This window comes from Athene noctua, chromosome 5 (assembly GCF_965140245.1).
Source record: "Athene noctua chromosome 5, bAthNoc1.hap1.1, whole genome shotgun sequence".
Classification (NCBI taxonomy): Eukaryota; Metazoa; Chordata; class Aves; order Strigiformes; family Strigidae; genus Athene; species Athene noctua.
Window position 1 is genome coordinate 66,251,552 of NC_134041.1, and position 23,696 is coordinate 66,275,247.

Consider the following 23,696-nt stretch of genomic DNA (forward strand, 5'->3'; position numbering starts at 1 on the left):
CACTAAAATTACTCAACGTTCGGATTTCCTACGTGACATTATAAGCCCTTTACGGGTACTTTAACGCAGATTTAAAGCGGCCTGAGCCTCGTAGGCCCATCATGAGCAGGGCCCTCTTACGGCCTGGGGAGTTCTCGCCGTGTTCGGACAAAGCGCTGACTCGGCTTTTCTCCACTGTACTTAAACAGCGCGCGGGGGCCTGGGCCGGGGCCGCCATTGCGGCTGCGCGGGGCGGGGGCGCATGCGCGGGGCCGCTCCACGTGATCGTCCCACGTGACCCGGCGCCTCTTCCCGCTTCCTGCGGCGGCCCGGCCATGGCGGCGGCGGGCGAGGTGGCGGCGGCGGGTTCCGCCGAGCAGTTCCAGCAGCTGCTGCAGCAGAAGGACAGGTGAGGCGGGGGCAGCGGGGCCCGTCGCCGCGGGGGCCCCGCGCCGGGGGCGGCCCGGCCTTTCCGCTGCGCCGCTCCGCGGCGGGTGCCGGGGCCTCAGGCCCTGTGGGGAAAGGTGGATTTGGCCCGAGCTTCGGGAAAGGCCGGTGTCTGCTGGGGGAAGCAGGCGCGGTGCGGCCTCGGAGCCGAATAACCCCTCCCCAGAACCCCTAGATTGGAGGGCTTCGGGTTTGCTGCTTGGTTTTTAAGCGCCGTTTCCACAAGCACAGCGTATGAGTCTAGGAGAGCTCGGGCGAAGAGGAATGCTGCGGCTGCAGAACCTTCTGCAGGGGATGGGAAGCCGGAATAGGCAGATTGACCGGAAAATTCTGCAAAACAGAACTTCTGTGTAGCCCAAGATTATTTTTTTTTTTCCTCCCGAGTTGTTAAGGTGTCAGCAAAACAATTAGTAATTATCAATGAAAACAGCAGCGTTAGCTTGTTTATCGAGCAGCAATGCGAACCGAAGTTGTTCATGTCATGCAGCACAGCTGGTTTCTCATTAATCTGGTTTTACGCTCTCATACCGAGTAACGGGGCTCGGTTCCGTTGGCAGCTCGTGGCATGGACCACGGATCCTCTGCACCCCCTGGGCGTGGCCCTTGGTCTGGGGTGGGAAGTCTTGGGGGATCATTTCAGGGAAAACCCTGCACATTGTCTCACCGTCAGGATTTAATGACGGTAGTAGCAATAACTACTACTGTAATTAAAGATCAACAGGTACTTGAGGGCCTTACTTAAGAAAGACAGGTTTGGTTATGAGATGTGCTTGTTTGTCTTGTTGAATTAAAGGTGTAGTAACTACTCTTATATATTTTTAAACCACTAGCTGAGTATGTATTTCACTAGGTGTTGTAAGGCACATTGAAATAAGGTGCTGTGTCAAAAACCCTTCCCCGTAAATTAACTGCTCTGTTAGCAAGTGGCCTTTAAATGAATAAGGAGAGAAGACTGAAGGACTGGTTTAAAAAGGATGATGAAATTACCAGTATCACGGTCTTCAAGACAGCATTAGGAAACATGGAAAAGTTGCTGCACTGAAATTTGCTGCATGACTGTTTTATTTTCTGAAGTTGTTTTTCAACAGAATTGTTGTGTGGGGACACCCCGGAGGGAATTCACACTCTGACACTCACTGAGAGTGAAATAAAATGGCTTCAGGAACAAATACAATGTTTTGGAAGTTATTTTCAGGAAAACTCTGAGTAATTATCTCATTCCCTTTGTCCACAAAACATGATTCAGTTTTTGTTTTAAAGCTCTTGATTATTTTATGCATTTTTTTTTGGTCCTAAGATGAATTGATAGTACTGATAACTCTTTTCCTCTGCTTAATTTCAAAATATTTGGGTTTGTTTTTTGTTACTGCTAAGAAACCAAACAAACCTGCACTCACAGAGCACAACAAATGCCTCAAATCATAGATTTTTTTTTTTGTAACGATGATTTTTTGTAATGATTCCCTGTTTCTGAATGGTGGGTGCGCTTTAAAAATATACATTGACTGACTTAAGCTAACTTCCATACTGAGATATACCTAATCTAGATTATCAAGTGAATTTGAAAATTAATGATGTAAAAAAAAGTAGTTTTAAACACTCAAAGGGGCAGAGGAGAAAGTTTCTTCAAAGAAGTATTTTTTTCTTGAAAGATAAAGCTTAAGACAGAAAATGTTCTGAATTTTTAAGGCTAGGCCTAATGCAGTTTTACTGCTGATTTTTTTTTTTTTCAAATTAACTTCCTGATTTTTCCAGACGAATAGAATTGCCATTAATGAGCTGCAACTGCCAGTGTTTTATGTTGCTACTTAATTTGATAGGAGTTCTTGTTTCAGCAAATTAGTCTTTCAGATACCAAGTTATCACCTCGGTGTTACGGAATATGTGTAAATTTGAAGGTTCAATTTTTTTCAACAGGTATCTAGATTTTACAGTTGCAAAAGATAAACTGAGCCCATGGCTTCAAAATTATTGACAGCTTCGATTATTGCTATCTAATCGATTATTCTACTTAGACTATGTTTTAGAAGAATTGGCTTATAGAACCAAGTAACTTGGCCTGCCTGTCAGAGAGATTAGAAGTTATTTACAAAATACTTGTGTCTTGGCCCAAAAGGAGGGTGGACCTTTGGAGTAATTATTTTCTGGATATCCCTGTCAGAGAATGTCTTGCTATTTTGGTTCTACAGCCAATAGACTCTTTGTTTTAAAGGTATATTTTGTGACTCTCTCAACCAGTGTTGTTTTTTTTTAATACACTATAGAAACAAGACTTTGGGCTTTATGTTTCTCCACAGAAAAGGTGTGATATGTCCTTTGGATTTTTCTTCTGCTGCTAAAGTTTTAAAAAAGTTATATTAAAGTTATTTTTGGGCCCACAGCTTTTCCTCCAAAATGTAAAATATAAAATGAAATAGGAAGAGAAACTGGAACTTGTCATAAGCTTTTTGTTACAATTTTCTTTTATAGATAATAGTAGAGTTTTTAGAAATATCTTTGACTGTAAGAAATACTCGGTTTAGAATCATTTACGTGCTTCATTTTGCTAACTCTGTTTTCTTCCTTTCTTAATGTTTTGAATGATTCTTGCTGTTTTTCAAGTTTAAAGTGTTCGGATACCAAGAGGGCAGGCTAATTGCAGAATTAGACTTGTTCTGTGAATCACTTTGTCAAAAAAAAACCCAACTCCCCAAACCCTTGGTGCAAATTAAAGTGTGTTCTTCACGAAGATCAAAATGAAGAGCATTGCAGCCATACGTTGGTAAGGAAGGAATGGGACGAGGATTAAATAAATAATGGTGTGGTTATTCCTCTTCTACTTGTCATGAGCTGACGTTCACGTGATCAGACGTGTCCTGCTGTGCGTGCTAAATTAAATTGAGCATTTGTGAAATACTCCTTGGTAGCAGAGGAAGAGTATGGACTCCTGTCTTCAGTTTGTGGAAGGGAAGGGCCAGTTAATTAATAGTGCTTCAGCCTCACGCATAGCCACTCTGCTCCTGTGTTCTCTCTTCTTTCCCCCACTACTTGTTTTTAGCCACTGGAAGTAATTCTTTTGTCCTGCTTGTAGTCTGAAAGATGTCAATATTATTTTTTTAAATGTACAGGCCTTGTGCAGCTGCAGTGACAGCTTGACAACTTCATTCTCTGTGATTGCAAAAGCTGTAGTAGGTCTAAGTGATTGGACTGTTCTGTCATAAAACTCAAATTAAAAAAAAAGTATTTTGGTTCATCCTTGATGTATTTTTCACAACTACTCTGAGCTCTTACTGGTGCCAGAAACAGTTAAGAATGATATTGGAGGAGATCTCAAAATTGGTATTTCAAACAAAGGATGTGGTGAACAAGTACAGGAAAAGCAATCCTGGAGCAAAACTCTTTGAAAATCCGCTGCATTGGAGCTTCTCTTCTGAAATATCAAACTGCTGCTGCTTTTTTAATTTTAAAATTTTCTGTCTGTTGCGACTGGGTATTCTCATACATATAAATGACTTCCCCGTCTCCCAACCTACCTAATTATTTTCACCTCATTACTCTGTGGCAAAAAACCCCCCGTTGGTTGCAGCATGATGTGAAGTGCATGTCCCAGTTGGCTCAAAAGTCTTAATTAAAATGTGTCTGTACGAGCTGACAGCTGTGGTAAGGTTGGAAGACCTGTGTGCTCTGAGGGAGGAGGAAGCTCCTGCGCCAGGTACCTGCGCTCGCCCTGCCTCTTCCTCTGCTGGGCTCCACGGAGAGCGTTGCTGGGAAAATTGACAAAGTTGATGTGCAGAAACAGTTTTGCAGTTAAGGTTTTACTCTGAGCAGTGAGACGTGCTCGTGGGTTTCTCAAGGAGTCCACGTCAAATCCTGTTTATAAGTAAAGAGTAAATCCCTTGGATGAGCCTCTCCCGGGGTTTAAATGCTGCAGTTGTGAGCAGTGAAGCCTTACAGGTATTTTGTTGTTGTCATTAGAGACAGTTTGCCTTTGGGGTTGTTGCTGTGGATGACTCCTGTACAGGACTGTTGGGAGAATCTGCAGATGGCAGCCCTGGAGAGCATGTCTTGAGCTGTTCCTGAGCTCAGGTCTAAATTTGCAAGGCTGGCACTTGCAGAGGAATAGAACTGCCTTATCATTCCCTAATTTAAGTTGCTCCTAGCCTGTAAGCTCTGACTGATGGCATGCTGGAAAAAAAAACAGAGGCGGGCTATTATGTTTCTACCAAAATTATATCATCCTATTATATTTCTACCAGAACTTTTTAGAATTGCTTTGGAAAATCAAGTTTATGAGTTTTAAAGTTCTGTGAATTTAGTGCTGTCTCCAGAGTAGATGTTCAGATAACACAGCTGTTAACTGCTCCAGTATGAATGTTGGGCTGCCCACATACCTATTAAAATTCATAATGAACTATCATTATTTAGTAATAAAAGACACTAAATGGCTTCTGTGGTATGGTTGACTTAATTTCTGTATCTCTAAGTAGATTAAAAGTAGTACATTATACCTCTTTTATTCTTTATCCCCTATCATCTAGTGGGCTTGACTTCAGCAAACCTGGGAAGTGGAATTGAAAATCAGATGCAAATAATCTTGTCACTGTTGTCATCCAAGTGTGTGTGTTTAAGCTCACAAGAACTACCTTGTGGTACCCGGTTTGGGGTGTGAAGTCTCATCTTTAAATGCTCTGTATAATCAGTACCAAACACCGAAGGAAACCTTACTGAAGCTGGAAGAGGGATAAGAAACTGAAGTTACTAAAAGCAGAAAAATAATATTTCAGCATAGGAGTATTGTGTTTTCAGAGTAGACTTGAAAAATCTACTTATTCCCTGGATAAGTAGTAAAGGGACAACAGTGGCACTGAGAGGAGAAAAGCAACGGTGCAGCCTCTGGTGTGAAGCTGCTGGGGACAGAAGCAGCTTGTCTGGGAGGAGATGCTGGCTGCCTGGGAGCCCTTCCGAGTGCCTGGCCTTCAGGCACTTCAAAACCTGCCTGGGACTGCGTCGACAGTGCTTCTGCTTGCTCCCCTCCCTGTCTGACGTTCATATGGAATCATCTGCTGCTGTCAAAACACAGGATGAGTTTTTTCTTAGTATCCTTAATAGTGCTGGTTGGGTTTTGGAATGTTTCCTGAAGAAGCATTAATGTGCGAGTCGTACAAAACCTTCCTGGTGTCACTGGTTTCATTTTCTTTTTTCTCAGGAAGGGGGTGTGGAGGGTGGTTTTGTTCGTGGTTTGGTTTTTTTTTTTTTTTCCTTCCGTGACATATCAAACTTCTATATTGCATGATTTTTTTTTTTTTTCTAAAATAAATGCTGTAACTCTTTTTTTTTTTGTTTGTTTTTAATAGGTCCCTTGTAGTTGTCCACTTTTGGGCGCCGTGGGCTCCTCAGTGTGCTCAGATGAATGAGGTTATGGCAGCACTGGCAAAGGAACACATGCAGGTTGCGTTTGTGAAGGTGAGTCAGGCAGCTGAGCTTTCAACAGAGGAGAGCCATTATTGCAAAGTATAGGTAAAGTCATTTTTGAAGTTCCTTTATGTCTTCACTTTGAAATATGTGAGTTGAACGTATGCAAGAGATGCGTTAAAAATCTATGGGATGGAAGTTCTAGGTTCACCTTTCCTGACTTGTATTGCAAGCTTAAATAAGACCTTCATTTTATTGTGCTATTTAAAGAGGGGGAAGAAAAAAGAAAGGAAAAAAAAATAAAATCAGTCTGTTAAGATACAGTGAAGGATTTTTTTTCACTAGCTGCTCCACCTCACAAATAGACTTTTACATTTCTCTGTGCCTGCAATGTCTCAGCCCTTCAGTTCTGTAAATTGCCGTATTTTTAAAGCAGCATCTTTATCCCCGGATTTGAGATTAATTTGGCAGCACTGCTCTTTTCAAGTGTGCTGCAGGTTTCATTTGTTCTCATGATGTTATTAAATAGATCTCAGAAATAGGGGTTTTCTGTCTGACGCTGAAGATGAGCAGCAATCTCCCAAGTTTAGAAGAAGGTAAATTTAAGCCTGTGCAACATTGTCACTCTGAGATGAGGGTTATGTAGTGCTGGATGGTATAAACACAAATGAGACTCTATATTTTTTTGTGATATTGTCTGCACATGCTAGTAAGAGAACCAGCGTGGAGGGAAAAATGAACGCACTTCATCAATGTGCTGTTGGTTTTAAAACAACTTTCTCTTGTTAATGAGACACTTCTGTGATTATGAGGGCAGGGAGTAATGGAGCAGCCAGCTGTGTGTGAGTATTTTAATTTGATTTCTTACAGCCTTTAGGTTTTGTGGTGTTTTTTCCTAATGATTCCTCTCTTGGTTGGTATTTCTCTCTGAAACAGGACAGAACTATTTTAATGGTAGTATTTAGAGCTTCAAAAGACTAATTTTCAACATTTTGAAAATATGAGATACTTAAATTTAGATAGAGTTGCTGTAGCTTTTAGTAGGCCCACAAAAGTTTGAAAACACTCAGTTGCTCCTTTATTATTCATATTCATACATTATTTATTTATAATCTTTATTACTCAGCTGTAATTTATTTTTTAATAACAAGGTTCCAAAGTGATCAAGTGTTGCAAAATTAAGCTAATGGCACCTCCTTCCCCCCACCCCCCTCCTCCCAAGTACTGGTGTACTTGTTTAGAGAAAATAAGTTACTGAAAGACTTGGGTGAATTTGTTGATGTATTCTGAGGGGCGAGAGGCTCTTTGTGGGGAATGTGTTTGCTTTTGGAAATTCTTTAGCATATGGACCAAAATCCCACAGAATAGCCAGTCTGCCTTTTAATTGGTAAGAGTCTGTTAACTCACCAGATGGTTACCGCCTTGCAAATCATTAACAGTTATATTCTAGAATAGAGCTAAGTAATAATGAACTGAACTTCAAAACTGTCAATAAATCTTGAAGGCTTTCTGAATGTAATTTCTCGTTGTAGTTGTTGCATAGCCTAACTCTGAGATCCTTGGCTTGGTTATAAAATGAAAGTGTGTCTGTATCCAGAAACAATGTTTTGGAAAGTTGTACCCCTAAGAGCAAGTTACTGAAATATGAAATTAAATCTGTTCTGTATGTGTGAACCTCACCAGAGTGGAACATAAGTATCCAAGCGGGTAGGACATTGTGCTAGAAAATAAAATTAATGTTATAGTTAGAAGTCGTTTAATCATTTGCCACTTGAAAGAGAATAGATAATGATAATCTGTTTACAGCTTTAGTTTCTCAGTTGATCCTGTTGGACTGATTTACAGAAATAGAGGGGAAGCTTGGACTTTTGACTTCTTTTCCTTTGTTTCTGTATTCTGTGAATTCATTAAGAGCCTGTGTGGCTGGAGCAAATCAAACGTGCTGTAATACTGAGATCTTCAGAGGTTCACTACATTTCAGCTCGTAACGAGAACAGTCACAGTATTTTCCAAAATGCATAAGGATGGACAGGGGCGAGCAGGAGCAAATTGCTAAACAGTTCTCTCGATTCTTGTTCATGAAATGTCACTGTATGGCTTGTGGAATAAGAATTTGAAAGGCTTTTCCTTCTGTCTGCTGAATTGCAGGTTTCTGTTTGAAACATTTAGCTCTGTTACCACTTTTTTAACCATTAACTCTGCAGTTACGACAGAACTAGTGTCTTAACCTTATACTAGATCCAGTCACTCAAGCTATTCGCCCATGCACACAGAAGTCACAAAATTGAGTTAATTAAAAGATCTATTTTGTTGGCAAATTACTACATTTATAATTTCAAGATATGCATCAAACACTGAATAAAGTTGGAACCAGTAGTCTCACCAAGCTTGCTGCTTGGTACTCAGTAGCCTTGCAGGAGTTAAAAATAAAACTTAGTAGACATCAATAGCTTATTGAAGAAACACTCCTTTTTTTTTCTTCATAATTTGCAGAAGGCTGCAAATGTCAGTCATGATGTACTGCCCCTTGAAATTAGTCAATAGAGCAAACAGCAAGAATTGCTGTGGGCAGAAAATAAGCACTGTAATCATGACATAACTGGGGTCAATGATTTATGGATTTCAATATAGTAGTAGCTGCATATGATTGAAAATTTACTAGGTCACTAGTGCACCAAAAATTTTATTCGCAGCCTCCGGGCATCTTTTGAAATGTGCAACAAAATAAAAACCTCTGAACCTGTTTTGACACTGTGTAGGCTCAGTGGATGACACGCCAACCCAGTGAGTCTCATTTAAATGCAAATGTGTCACAAACTTCTGCATCAAATCCTTTTTAAATGTATAAAATGCCTAGAAGAACATTCTAGACAGGATTGACATCCACAGTCAAACTTTAAAGAAGATTATGAAAATAATCTTTTTCTCTTGTTTTTTGTTTTTGGGGTTTTTTTTTAGCTGGAAGCTGAAGCTGTGCCTGAAGTATCTGAAAAATATGGAATTAGTTCTGTTCCAACGTTCTTATTCTTTAAGGTGAGAGAAAATGGATTTAAGAGAAAATGGATTCCGTGTGGACTTTTAATATGTATACTTCTGTAATACTACTACCAGAAGACCAGAACCTTAAGAAATTTCTTAGTGAAGAAACACTTATGTATCTGATTTAAGTCTATCCAGTGGAACCTAAAAAAGTAGATAGAAAGAGGTCTTATACTTTATATGTAATATTTCAGAGCTTCCTTAGTCGCTTTGGGATTCTTACAGGGTTTTTATTTTAATTGTCATACCCTCTATTGGGTCAGAATATTTTCAGTAATGTTTCCTTGTCTAGCTGTAGTTCTACAACCTGGTAAAAAAAACAAGTAAATAATCTTTTGGTAGAAATGACAGGTCTGTTTGGGTCGTGTTTGCCTGCAATCATATAATTCAAACTAGTTTTTAAAATAAATTCTTCTAATAGTAAATTTGCTAGCACTAACAGTAGCCGGCCAACGGAATGTGTGAGTCTTGGAACTAAAGGCTGGCTAAAAGATCAATACACTAATCCACCCGGCATCTGAAAATCTATACTTTATATGGTGGTTTTACTGTTCTTTTTTTTTTATTACGGTACAAATTCCGAATTTAATCCTTTAACGCAAGCCTGTGTTTTGGTTTCCGTAGAATGCTCAGAAAGTTGACAGATTAGATGGTGCACATGCCCCAGAGCTGACCAAAAAAGTGCAGCGCCACGCGTCCAGCAGTTCCCTTGCCGCTGGCACCAACGACAGTGCAAAAGAAGATCTTAACGTGCGCCTGAAGAAACTCATCAATGCAGCCCCTTGCATGCTGTTTATGAAAGGCTCTCCAAAAGAACCTCGCTGTGGTAAGGGTTTTCCGAAGTTCATGTTCAGCCTGACAGCACTTGCTTTGGGGTAGTTGTCAGATTTATTCAGGTTTGGGGAGATGCATCCCAACAGTGTCTTGCACACCTAGAAACGTTGATGAAGTTATTTTCGTATTGCTCATATGCAGGTAGATAATTGCTCTTCTTTTAGTTAAATTTTGGAAATTAAATCACAGTTTAGGGGCTTTCTGAAGAACAAGGGTATAGTTGGACTAGGACGCTCTTCCTGAGGTAGCTCAGGGCTTATTCACATTTTCTGCATCAGGTTACGCATGCTGAAAATGTAAAATGGTCTGAAGAGAATGTTTTGGTTCAAGGAATAAGAAGAGTTGAGTAACATCAGGGATCACTCTTGCTATTTGGAAAAAGAGAAAAAACTATCCCAGCTGGTAAAGTCAAAAGACCAGTAGTGTGTGTATCTGCTACAGTGGAAATGCCTTTTCTTAAATCTGTTCTCTTGTTTACTTGGTTCCTAACGAAGGTGAAGTGTTGATCTATATGGAAAGCACGTGAACAATTGTTAAAAGACAAAATTTTTAAGTCTTTTGAAGCCGCCATCCTTCTGCTTACAGAGTCTCAAGAAGTAGCCCTGATTCCTTTACTAAGCAAACGTGTATCCTGTGGGGCAAATCATATCGACTGCATTGGTGGGCCAAAGAGCTGGAGGAGCTGTGGAATGTAACAGAAGAAAAAGAAAAGAATTAGCAATAGCTAGCTCCTTACAGCCAAGCTCCTGCAGGCCTGTGGCATATATCTATGGAACCAATAGAGATAACTGCTCAAAAAGTTGAATTGTCCTACAAAACATCAGTTATTTGTGTCTAAAACCAATGGAAATACTTGTTTTGTCCATCTGTGCATGAATTACAGTAGCATGCGCAGGCTTGGAAGATATCTCATAAATGTTTCCATAGCGTGGCAGAGATAATGTGAACGAAATGTGCTTAAAACACTTTGAGGAGGGAAATGAGGACTTGTGGAACTATTCTTTTTAATATCCTTCTGGTAAGGGCTAAGCGAGTGCAGCCTCAGGGTAGAGCAGTGCTGCTTGTGTCTGGTCAGGAGGCCACGAGTGCTTGGTTTGAGCTGTTGGCGTGGTGATTTCTTGATGCTGTCTTCACGTAATCGCCAGATATCCTCGTGGGGCGCATGCGCTGCTGATCTTCCAGCCGTGGAAGATCCCACCCTGGGTTTTAGGTATTAAATTCAGTTAGGAATTTCAAGTGCAGACATCCCCGTGTAGCTGCTGCTTGTGCTTCCTACTGGAGTCATCCAGGAAGCTTCCTAAAGAAACTGAGTGGAGAACTGTGTGAAGGAAAAATGGATGAAATAGTGTAAAAGGACCTAAACCAAACTGATTTTACATATTCTGTCCCTTAATCTGGAAGGATTCAAATTGTCCTGTCGCCATGTACTGTTAAAAGGGGGGGAGAGGGAAGGAAAACAATATGGAACACGTTGATTTGGTGAAGTGAAAATAATGAGGATTTGTGGTGCACGACTTGCCCGGCAGCCTTGGCTGTTATGTGCTGTGTGAAGGTGCTCTGTTGCAGGAGAGCTGTTCGTGGTGTCCGGCGTAGTTCTAGTTACTGCAGTTGAGGACTGGGTCCGTAAATAAGAATCTTTTCATTAATTTCAAGTAGTTTTGGGTCAGGACCGTTGCTTCATGAAGGAGGGAGCTGAGCAGCAAGGTAACGATGGTGGAGCTGCTGGGTGGGGATTACAGGGAGAAGCTTTGGGCTGATAGTGTGTATAGTGGGCAGGAAAGGGGGAGGATCTGTCTGTCCAGTGCTGGGGGGAGTTCAGTGTAGCGTGTGCTGCCTTTCCATGAGGAGGAAGGCTTCTGTGTCAGTCATGAAACAATATTTGAAAGAGAAGTAGTGGCTGAGAGTTCTCAACTCCACCAGATCCCTCAGTGCTATGTCAACCCGTTGGGTTTGTTTTTTTTGGCCCGTGGTGCATGCACAGCAGTCAGAGCAGAGCGTGGGTGCTGCTGTGTCGGGGCTGAGCTGGGAGGTGGTGTGCAGGCAGTGGTGCCTCCTCCACACTGCTCCTGTGCCCAGGTTCTCCGTCATCAACTGACGTTTCTCCTGGCATCGGAGGCACACCACTTCCCCTTCGGATTTCTGGGGGTGCTCCGCAGAGAGCTGGCTTTCTGAAGGGCATTGAGCAGAATTCTGGGCAGATTGGGAAGTAATGCAGAGAAAAGACCCTTTACTGGTTCTCATGTGTTTGAGAAGGGTCAGTGTGAGGTTCATGGTTGGACTGGATGATCTTCAAGGGCTTTTCCAACCAAGATGATTCTGGGATTCTGTAACTTTTTGATGGAAGAGAATTGTCAGGCTGTTAAAATAAAAAAAAAAACAACCAAACCCATCACAAAAAGCACAAACGAAAAAAGCCCTTGAGGCACCATTAAGGGTGGTTAGGTACCTCATCATAAAAACGTGGGAAGTGACCTAAGAATGTAACCCACATTCCTCTGCATGTCTTAACATGATAAAGTAGATATTTCTTCGAGCTTTCAGTCCTTACATTTGATCCCTGATACCCCATGAAAAGTGCAGAGGAGATACTTACCTGAATAGATGTAGGTATTAAAATAGGAAGTGTTAAAATCACCTGAACTTACAGCTCTTCATTTTGCAGGTAAATACCGTGCCTGCTTTGGACTGCTCTGATAGTTCCTGGCAGTAGTTGGGAGATGTTAGTAAGTTGGATCCTTTTAACTTCCTAGAACAGAGGGTGTATTTTTCAAGGTGAAGGTAATTTAACATTTTGTTAAAAGATGATATGGATCTGTTATAACAGTAGCAGGAGTAGTAAAAATAGAATTAAATAAAAGGAGCCAAAGGTGAAGATATTTTTGAATTGTTTCTGCTTTGATACAAATAATAGACTTAGACTCGAGTCCGTGGTGCAGCTGGCGAGTAGAGGGAACCCTATCCAGCAGTGTATTTTGGGATCTTGTAGTTCATAATTTCTTGGTTGGAAAAGCCAGCTAAGCACAGTGTAAAGCAAGGTTTGTCCCCTCGGCTCTGTTTCCTGGCTGTTGTCTGTGGTTGCTCCGTACATTGTTGTATTTCAGTGGATTCATTTGGACCATGGCAGTATATGTTTGCTTCATCAATACTGTCATTTATTTAGGTTTTTTTTTTTATTGATGTAAAATCGGGAATGGCGTTTGTGATCGTCTAGATAATTGCTTAAAACATTCTGTTAGCAGTTTAATTATTCCATTAATGCATGTATGGCATTTCTTCAGAAATTCAACCTAAATCTTTTGTTATGAAAGTAAAGCTGTTCTGGCACTTTATCCCTAAGCGTAACACTTCCAGACTGCTACCATAACCCTTCAAAATGAAATACAACCAATCAATCTCTCTAGTTTGCATGTAATTGCCTACAGCTAAAATAAAGCTTTTTTTTTTTCCCCCCCCAGTTCCTTACAGTAGAAATGAGTTAATATATTGGCGATGGAATAACCATCAGCAATCAGCCTTTAGCTGTTTACTAATGAACTCCCAGATGTATGAAAAATTTCAGAATCTGTGTTTTACTTCGGGCTGTACATGAACTTAACACTTCAGTTGTAGAAAGAAAAGCAACTTCGATGCCGTACACATAAATACTGCTACTTCATATCTCAATAAATTGCAGATCATGAAAACTGTAGAAAGCTGTAGTAAAAATCCATATTTCAAAAACTAATAGGCGGTCTTGCAAGCTGAAATCAAAGGTTATTCTTCTATGGCACTTTGATTCTTTTTCCCATTTAAAGCTTCTTTATTTTTTTATTCCTTTATTAAAGCCTTTAAGCGTTGTTTCTCTTTTTTTTTTTTTTTAATATTTGTATAGAGGCTTTCATTTGTCTGCACAGCATTTTCTGGAATTCTTTCAGGGAATTGGTAGGATTGCAAGGGCATTTGTATCCAAACCAATGAGTTGGCAAAGATATAAACCATGCATTATTATCACATTGATTTATGGGCAAATTCTCATGAATCCTTTTTGCAAACCATATGGTTGTGTTGTCTCGGAGGGTTCCCCTTCCTTAGAAAGGATGTGCATGCCAACGACAGGGGCAGGTGTTGAAATACTTCAGGATAAAGACCACATTTTAGAAAAGAAGCAAAGTTCCAAAATCTTTCCACACGTTGCGGCGTACTTAGTGTTTTTTCACGATCAGCATCGTTTTCACGGCGGAGCAGGTAGGTTGTGGAGGAACTGCGGAGCTGTGAATCAAGATTTGATCATCAGTCCTAAAGATGAAGTTGTTGGCTTCCTCGTGTTGTGAAGTACAGGAGACCCCTCCCTTCTCTGGTTTTGGTCAGAGTAGATATCTGCAATGCACCGAAACATCCAGTGGGCTGGTGCCTGCTCTGGAGCACCGGTTGTGTCTGGTCGAGGGGTCTGGTGGCCCAACGTGACTTTGAACTTCAGTTCCTCTCAGGTTACCCCATGAAGAACAGACTTGTTGACATCAAGGGCACAGCCTTGCTGTGGGTGGTTGTGTGTGGTTTGGTTTTTAAAGTTGATTTTGAAGAGTTTCTGTAGAGACTAATGATTGAAAAAACGATTTATCTTCTTTTGAAAGAAATCATTTTCATGTTTCGCTTTAATGAGAATGGTGAATTTAAAATAGAGTAGAAGAATTGTTTGAAAGTGAAATTTTGTGGGGGTTTCTCTCTAGCGTAAGAAGATTAAGGTGATTACAGCCTGTAAATTTGATGGTATTAAAACTTTCATGCATACAACTTTTTAGAAATAACATGACAATTTTCTTAAGAAAAAGATGCTTAGTTACAGAAGGGAGAAACTTTTCTTAGATTGGCCACATAATAAACTTCTAGAAGCTGGATGTTTACATCGTAATATTCAGTGCTTAATGTCCTGCTGAGAGAGCGTTGTCAGAGTAGGACATAATGAAGATGTGTCATAAAGGAAAAGAAAACATGGTATGAAAGTGTCACAAGGGTAGTAAAACAATATTAAGTGCTTCTGTAAACAGTTTAAAAAAAATAAAAAGGAATCTGCCTTTTACTGTGAAGTAGGAAGGGACATGCTCTTAAAGAAACAGTAGAAAACATGCTAAAAGCCAAGCTTTTAAGTTAAACTAGTGACACAGTTGTGGGTTTAAATCCTGCTTCCCATTTTGTGTGTCGACTTCATCCCCATTTGGTGGAGTTCAGTAGTAGCCGGAGGAAGAAATGAGGGGCAGAGGAGGTGATGTGCAATTAGAGGAATGAAAAGGAGGCTCCTGAAGATGCTGTTACGGTCCTTGAGAAGCTTTTATTCTTTGTGAATGCTCAGCCAAGAACTGGGAAAGGCAGAAGGGAATGCATTTAACTTCGCTTTAATTGTGTGCTGGAACAACAGCGAGCTTACTGAAGGTTACTTCCTGTGTAGGTCTCTATTTAGAGAAACACCAGACTTACTAAGCTGTCCATATGCTTTGGTTTTGTAATCCCAGTAATAAATATGGGGTTTGCCCCGTCATGATATTTGAGGCTATTGCTAGAGTTCAAAGAACAACACACTAGAGCTGTTCTGAAGTCGCTATCTAGAAGAATTGCTTTTTTTAAATGAATAAGGTTTAATAGAGACATGGGAATGCTCTGTTTAAAACTAGATGTAATTCCTCTTTTTGTGTCTGCAGGTTTCAGCAAACAAATGGTGGAGATACTGAACAAACACGGTATTTCATTTAGCAGTTTTGATATTTTTTCTGATGAAGAAGTTCGTCAGGGGCTGAAAACATATTCTAATTGGCCAACTTACCCGCAGTTGTACGTAGCTGGAGAGCTTATCGGTGGAGTTGATATTGTCAAGGTTAGAAACTGAGAAATTCTTACCTTGTTAGTTGTCAGGTGCATGTTTTTCTTGCTTTGAACATCTGATTTTTCTTCTCCCCAATCTCTCTAGGAACTTGAGGCATCTGGAGAACTGGACACGGTCTGTCCGAAGGCACAGAAATTGGAGGACAGGTATATTATGTCGTTAGTTTAAGGGCATGTTCATTTATATAGAGGGAACTTAAGTGTGTAAAGACACACTTTGTCAGAAATGTGTTAAGAGTTTCTTTAATTTCAGAACTCCTGCAGTTGTTTAGTATGTTCCATTTTTGATGCAGTAAGCATCACTTAAGAAAAGCTGTACTGTTGGATATGTATTAAGCTATACTGTTCCAATAGACTTGTACTTTGTCAAGTTTTAATTACAGCAGGAATATAAAGATTCCTCCTTTTCTCTCTTTTAAGAATTTATTCTTTAATGATGACTGGGAAGATCTTTTAAACATTAGCAGCTTTTGGGCATAGACTTCATGACTGTGGTGCCACTGGAGAAACTCTCTAGGCTTGTCTCTTTTTTTTTTTTTTTTTTTTTTTGGATTACTCTCGTCCTTCAGTTCCTGTTTTCTTTCACCTTGGCAACATGAATATATGCTGCAGCCGTAGGAAGTGTGTTGCTTCCCAAATCAGATGTAATATCTAGAAACCAATTTGTCCTCCTTTAACCTTCCCCGTTTGAAGATTCGCTCTTGTTTGAAATTCTGACGTGCCCCAGGCAGTCAGACTCCAGATATCTGACAATTCATTCTGTTTGAGAAGTTGCTAGTAGACGTGGCTTTTTTTTTTTTTTCCTCCTAGTTTTTATGTGAACAGTGCCATTAAGACATGCAAGGGGGGGCTGGTTTACCAAGAGGGTGGCCTGTACCTTGAAGGCAAATGTGTTAGTGCAGATTCCCTCTTGCTATCTGAGGAAGGTAAGAGCAAGTTTCACAGTGCTCTAGATGTGACTGATGCTGCCTTTTTTTGCCTTCTCAGCACAGTGGAGATATAATTTAATGCAAGCCATTTTGATATGGTGATAAAGTATACTTGCTTTTACAGCTTAGTACTTAATTCCTTTTTAATTTATTTTACGTCTGAGGTTTACCTTTTGTTTCTCTAGTAGGGTAACTTGTAAGTTGTTTCACCAAAACCATGAAAAACAGTGGCTGCCTTCTGCAGTTCGAGACTAAATTATAGGTAAAGATGAGCTTGGCTCACCGTGGCCTTTTAAAAACTTATTTCAGAAAGCTTCCTTTAGTCTCTTCCTTCTTGCAAACTTGTGTAAGCTGCAACTTTACTGAATTTATACATATTTTTTTTTTCCTTTGCTTAATCTTTTTTGGGGAAAGAAGGTAATGGGAAATGTCTTCTGCTTACCTGATGTGTTTTAATAGATTAAAATTGTTGGTGTAGCTAAATGGCTTCCTAAAGGAGTAGCAGCAACATCTTTTGAACAGGTGTGTGAAGTTTCTATCAGTCTCTATCAAATTTTGATGTAAAAGTGGCCTGAAGGAAAACCGGCGAAAAATTCAAGTCCCAGGTAGCTGCTTGTTGCTTAGTTTGTCCTTCATCTTCTAGTAGGTGTTTGTTTTGTGGGTTTACATGTGACATTTAGCAGAGGTCTTGTTTTCTGGTGACAACTGGGAAGTTCTTTTTCCATCACACAGATTAGTTTCGAGTCGTAGCTAACCTCATACTTAACTTCTTGAGCCACTGACATCTCTTTCAAACTATATTCTCACGGTCCCTCCTAAGAAAAGCCCTCTGAGGTGGTTATTCAAACATGTTAAGACTTCATCAAATGAAGGAGTATCAGTAGTAAAATCTATTTAATGCTGGATTACGTTCCTTTACCCAATGTTTGATCTCTTCTCATCGATTAACTGCGTCTTCCTCACTTGAAAATACCCTTGACAGGGGCTCTGGCTGTCAGTTTGGTTTCACGAGCCTGATCTGGCAGCTGGGGTCCCAGCTCAGGTTACTGGCGCTCACCCTTGCTGTAGCTGTGAGTTTTGCTGTTGCTTTTTAACCTAGAGACAACTTGGTTGGAAAAATTGTTTTGAGCTTTACACGTGCAAAGCCTGTATGTGGGTCACCAACAAAACTTGGTTTAGTTTTTATTTGGCAAAGGTCCTGGATTCTCCAGTCTGGAATCATTTTGCCAGTCACACGAAGCAACCTGTTACAGAAAATGTTGATGCAATGTATTAGAGGGTGGTTTGCCCGTAGAAGGAAACGGTTGGACGGGAGTCTTTGCTAACTTTTTTCTGTTGATTGTCACAGAAAGCAGGGGAATGTCTGAGGGTTGTGGGGGTAGCACAGTGGGGCAGACCAGACCCACTCCTGAATTTCAGTAGCGGTTAGTCCGTAAGAGCTGCCAGTGGATGGACAGCAGGAATGGCTCTTACTTTGCAAGAGACACTCCCATGGAGAACGAGAAATCTTAAGTGTTATATTCCATAATTATTCTCTATATATCATATAGACATTGTGTTTAAAATATCCTAAAATGATGTGTCTCCTTAAACTTACTGCTGCTTGATACTCAGCAGTCAATCTAGAAAAGTAAGTCGGTGCTCTAAAAGTAACAGGATGGTGCAAATTCATTCACTAGAGTTACTGTAAGCAATTTAAATGAATAGAGTTCCTTATAATAATGCTTTAAATGCATTTAGTAAAGCTGCAAGTTGCTCTTTTCCTGTCAGAACAAAGCTTGGGATAACAACTGACCTATTCTATGTCTTTTTTTTGTGCCTTCTGTAGGCTTAAAACCTTGATAAACAAAGCTCCTGTGATGCTTTTTATGAAGGGAAGCAAACAGGTAAGATAGAGTATAATGCTGAATATATTTTACACAGTTTTTTAAACAGTGACAATGACTTTTTTTTTTCCCTTGCTTAATGAAAATTAATAGTGCTGGGAAGTTAGTTATTTGTCTTTTTATTTGGTGCTTCTATAAGCCATAGAAGAGCAGTCCCTGTTTTACCTGATGGATCTTATTGCTAAAATACTGATAGCTGTGTTACAGTAAAATCAGGGAATTTGATGCCCTGCGGTGATATCTGGCAATTGCTCTACAATTCTGGAATGAGTGGAAGAACTGTGTGTGTTCTTTTGGTCTGTTATTGATTGCCTTTGCAAATAATGGGTTATTTTTTCTGATGTTCTGAGTGCTTGCCCCGATGGCTGTCCTAGGCAAGGGCTACACACTGAGTATTGCCCCAAACTTTATCTCAGGATGCACATTTCTTGAAATTTCTCTCCGTGCACCTAATTGGATTGGGTCTCCTATCCTTTTTAATTTCTCTGACTTTATTATGCTTTCACAACTGCATCTAAAAAAAGCTGCTAGATGTTTCTAAGGCTGAAGTATAATGTCACATACTATAAATGATCCACTTTTTCTTTTCATGGGCATGGAATGGTCTATGCCTGGTGTCTTTAAGCTGCACTTAATTATCTTGCTCACTGAAATAAAGGTGGTGACTGCAGATGGATAACTGCTAACAGTTAGGATTAAAGTAATAACTACTGACTGTAAACCAAAAGGTCAGTGTATTGCTTTGTGTTACGTACCCAGAGTAACCAGGGGAGCAATGGCTCCCCTTTGAACAGCAAGGCACTGCAGTTCTCCCTGTCAGAATTATGTGAACAACACCTAACTCACACTTCAGGGCACACCACTCCAACAAAAAGTCTAACTGGAGTTAGTGACTGCATGTTATGAGCTGTTTACGTGGTATTTTTTGGAAGGGTTACAGAGGTAGGGGCGTGAGCTCGTTCAGGTGACTTGTCTTTCCATTTCCGTTCCTCACGTGTTCCCTGACCTTCTCTGTGTATTAACCACAGATACTCTTCGAGTGTTACAGGCTGTTGTACTAAGCTGTTTCATAGCCCCTGGAACCCCCTGGGTTGTGCTGACTCGCAGAAGCAGTGGTGATGAGCTAGCTGGGCTTAGGTCTTAAAACAAGACGCACTTTTGTCTCCCTTAAAACCTGTGTCTTGCCTACAGAAAGCAGGAGACTGCTTAACACGTTTGGATTTTGCTTGAGCTACTGATGAAGTGAAATCACCAGTGAGAAGGGATAGTCTGGATTAAATATTCAGTGTCTTAAAAAATGCTGGGCGTTCTGTGTCCTCACACTGTCAACACGAAGAGTTTGCAGTAGATACTTCCAATTATTAATTTCAGTGGGGAGTCGCTGTACATGCAGCCTATTTATCAGTTGACCATCGGTTGCTACTCTCTCCTGAATGGTAAGTAAAGGGCAGTGTATGTCTCAAAATAAAACGCATCTGGTTTACAAGGGTGTGTAAGGCATTTATGCCCATCAGACCTATCTATAGCTTTGGCTTTTTGAACGTTCAGAAAGTAATCAAGCCTAACGAGTTTTCGAGACAGTGTTGCCAGACCTGGAAAACGTATTCACCTTGTGTCATTTCATACCACAGCTGAGGAAAGTGGTTTAATATTATCAACATTTTAATTGATTTCAGCAGAGTTTAGGAAGAAAGAGACATTTAGTTCTGTTTAAAGCTCAAAGAGGAGACAGAAGAATGAAAAAAGGATTAGCAGTATTGCTTATCCAGCAAGGTCATCGCTAGCAATGGATCGGTTAATAGCTTTAGTGTAGCTTGAGGAATTGTGTGGATTAAATATAGCAGGTATATGTTTTAACATATGTGTGGTTTGCATTCTAGGTTGCAAAATGTGGATTCAGCAAGCAAATTATAGAAATCATAAATAATACTGGGTATGTAGGTGGGGGTTTTTTAATTGAATTTGGGAACCTTGTTCTGTTTTAAAAACTTTGTTTTATAAGTAGTGGCAAATATTAGTGGGAGACTTCTTCAAGAGTATTTTGAAGCATCTTTATGTGAAAGCCCGTAGTGTAAATCACTGCTACACACATTTTGGTACCAAGTCACGTGTGGTGTGTCAGATATTACGTGGCTCTGGCACTGCTACGTAGTGATTGTCTTGCTCGGGTTGAGGAGTTTATTACAACAGTGAATTTTTTTTCTTTTTTTTGCTGTGATTGTTGACATGAAAGAAATGCTTCCACTCTGGTAAGCAACTCCTCTCAGAGAGGTCCCTCTTGATCTGTTTCCTTAATCTCGGAGCCTCTCATGTTATCTAGCCTCAGTTTTCCTCTTCAAAGCAGTTCGTTCTGCAGTGAGATTAGTATCATCTTCCTTTTGAACAAACTCCCATTTCAGTTGGGCTGCTGTTTAGAGGTTAAGCAGTTGGCTTCATTACTAGAGGTTAGAATTTAGATAATAGATAACTAGATAGCAATACACATCTCGGAAATAAGTAGCAGTTACTCAAATCACTGTTCCTTGTCACTGGCCCTAGTCCGCTCGCAGGAGCCTGCACACTTGCTGGTTGTTGGGGAGTGCCAGTTCTTAAATACTCGGAATTGCGAACCAGAATTCAATCTATGAACCAACCAGAAATCAAATTTATACAGACATTTTCTTTTTGTGTTTTTATGCAAGCGGTCTATGAAGATGGTGGAATAGCTGCGGCTGATTCCTTAATAAAAACCTCCAAAGATGTGTGTGTGGTTTCTTTTTTTTTTTTTTTTTAAGCTAACAGTGAATGGAATTACTTTTGAACACATTTTGGCCAATTAGAGCCTAAGCTACACAGCTAAATGTTTTAGTGCCTTATGCTGTCATCTGTGCCTTATAGTTTCCCATGAAACTAGACATTTTTTACATTACAGTTCTTGATGCATAAAGCTCTGACATTTTCCCTCCTGTTAATTCTGAGTGATTTGGAAGCTAGCTTGTAAATATACCCATTTTGAATTTTTGAGGGTCTTACATTGCAAAACTCCACAGTAAATGATTTTATTTCTTTTTTTTTTTTCTTTCCTAGTGTTGATTATGAGACGTTTGACATACTGGAAGATGAAGAGGTAATTGAGCTTCTCCATCACTGAGGATTTTGTTGTTGCTTTTCCTAAAGCTGAAATTTACATTTCACTTTATCTTTTTTAGGTGCGACAAGGATTAAAAACCTACTCAAACTGGCCAACGTATCCTCAATTATATGTGAAAGGTGAACTTGTTGGAGGGCTGGATATTGTCAAGGTAGGAGCGGGAGAATCTCGTTTGAGATGATGTAAATTGACTGTTTGTTTAAAATTGTAGAAATGCTTTTCTGTCTCTAACACAGAGAAATTCCTGTGTAGTGACCCTAGATCTTGAGCCCAGATGACTTGGTTGCTTTTTCTGGGACTTCCATCAGCTTGGTGTACAGTTGGAAGGAACTCTAAATCTCTGGCGTTCTCATATGCCAGGATTTAGCAGTGAAATGTATTTTCTTGACAGCAGTCAGCTACAGTTACTGTAAAGACCATTTTTACCCCGTGGGTGCATTTTTACAGGTTTCTCTTCCTAGTTTTACTTCTGACATTGCTTTTCTCAAATAAGGTGGGCAAGACTTTTTTTTTTTTTCCCCTAGCAAACAGTCTCATTCCTGGAAGAAAGTAAGGTTTATTGTAGTTGTTTGAACAGACCCTGAAGCAACAAAAATAGATCTGCATCTGTTACTGTGGTTTTTGATTTTTGTAACAGAGCAGGCACAGTGTTCTAAACCCCAAATACTCTTGAGCCCATTCTTGTCTGAATGTTTTATAGCCAATTCCTCAGATGTTGTAACTCCTGGGAAGAGCCAATCAATAAATCTCATTTGGTTCTAAAAATACTGGTATTACTTAAATTATATAGATTACTTTAATTTTATTTATTTAACAAGTGTGTGGGCTGTTTCAGTGATCAGCAAGCATAGTCTTGGGCATTGCGGAGATGCTGCAAAATATTTCTCTCACTGGTATTTAAACGTAATTTGTCTATTTGCATTATTGGACTGTGTTCACACGGACTAACTTGCACGGGTAGATGAATGTTGTCAGTATTTTAAAACGCATTCTGTAATATCACACAGTATGTAATAAAATTGGGACACTTGTTTCTCTTGAGATGTGGGAGAAGAGTATCTACTCCACAATGTGTTATTTTAAAACTATTTCCTGGTGTTGTCTAGCTCTGGTAAGTTAACAGCCTTATAATTTGATTTTTAAATCACTGAGATAATATGGGCAAGCAGCTCTTAGAACTCTTACAAATCTCACACCGTCTCGTTTGGTTTAGTGTGGTAGTAACAAAATCTATCAGTGGGTGGTCATTTTTTCATTTTGTGGGAGGCATTTTTGGATGTGGTAAGATTTTGTGTGTGCCTGAAATATATCTTGAATTACATCTCAAAGGCGATACACCAGGGGATTTACCTGGTGATGCTGATAACAACCAATTCTTGTGGAGGTGTATCTTTTCACTAAATAAGTTTCTCTTACTAACTAGAATTTAAATACAACTTTATGAGCTTCAGAGCCTTGTTTGAGAGGGATGTCAGTGGGTCTGTGCCTTCCCTGCCCAGCCAGCCCATGGGCTTCCCCCCTACCCCGGTGGGAGCACTGCCAGAGAATAATTGCTCTCTGTTATTTCTTTCCAGGAACTAAAGGAAACTGGTGAATTGTTGCCTATTCTGAAAGGAGAAAATTAACGGAAGAGGACATCAATGGGAACCGAAATACTTTTGAACAGTTATTAATTTATAGATTATATTGGAGCAATATACAGCTTAGCCTTGTGGAATCGAGTGGGAGTAGATAAAGGCAGCTCCTGTACTCTGTATATTCACAAGACCATGCTACGTGTGAAAATGTGTTCTCTCCGAAGAGACAAAAATGTTAGGACCTTCAAATTCAATTAAAATACCATGCTAAAGAACTTTGGGGTTTTTATTACCCTCTGTCTGTGTGTATTCATTGCATCGTGATGTTTAAGAATTGAGTAATGACACCACTCTCTGTTGCAGTGCTGTTTAGGACTAAATTGCATCTTTTCTTTTTTTGGGCTCAGCTCTCATTAGGAGAATATTAATGGGTGTACCTCTGTGGTATGGAGCATAATAACTTTCTGTCCCTGTTAATAATTGTTTTCATGTCTAGCGAGCGAGAGAAATACTATTGAAACCTTAATCCAGTGCCCCATTAGGAAGTTGTTATTAATGAGTTTCAGCTGTATACTATGCATCTTCATTATTGAGGTAGGTACGGTAATTGTTAATTTCAGATGTTCAACCT

The 23,696-nt window shown here is 40.0% G+C and overlaps 1 protein-coding gene across 1 annotated transcript; it reads left to right on the forward strand.

Moving 5' to 3' along the window:
- Positions 1 to 266: 266 nt before the first annotated feature.
- Positions 267 to 23,696, forward strand: GLRX3 (glutaredoxin 3). The gene is made up of 11 exons (XM_074907976.1): positions 267 to 388; positions 5,760 to 5,868; positions 8,776 to 8,850; positions 9,481 to 9,682; positions 15,363 to 15,535; positions 15,629 to 15,690; positions 18,301 to 18,358; positions 20,239 to 20,291; positions 21,425 to 21,464; positions 21,547 to 21,639; positions 23,063 to 23,696. Exons 1-11 carry the CDS (start codon positions 315 to 317, stop codon positions 23,111 to 23,113), a joined length of 990 nt encoding a protein of 329 aa, XP_074764077.1. The 5' UTR covers positions 267 to 314; the 3' UTR covers positions 23,114 to 23,696.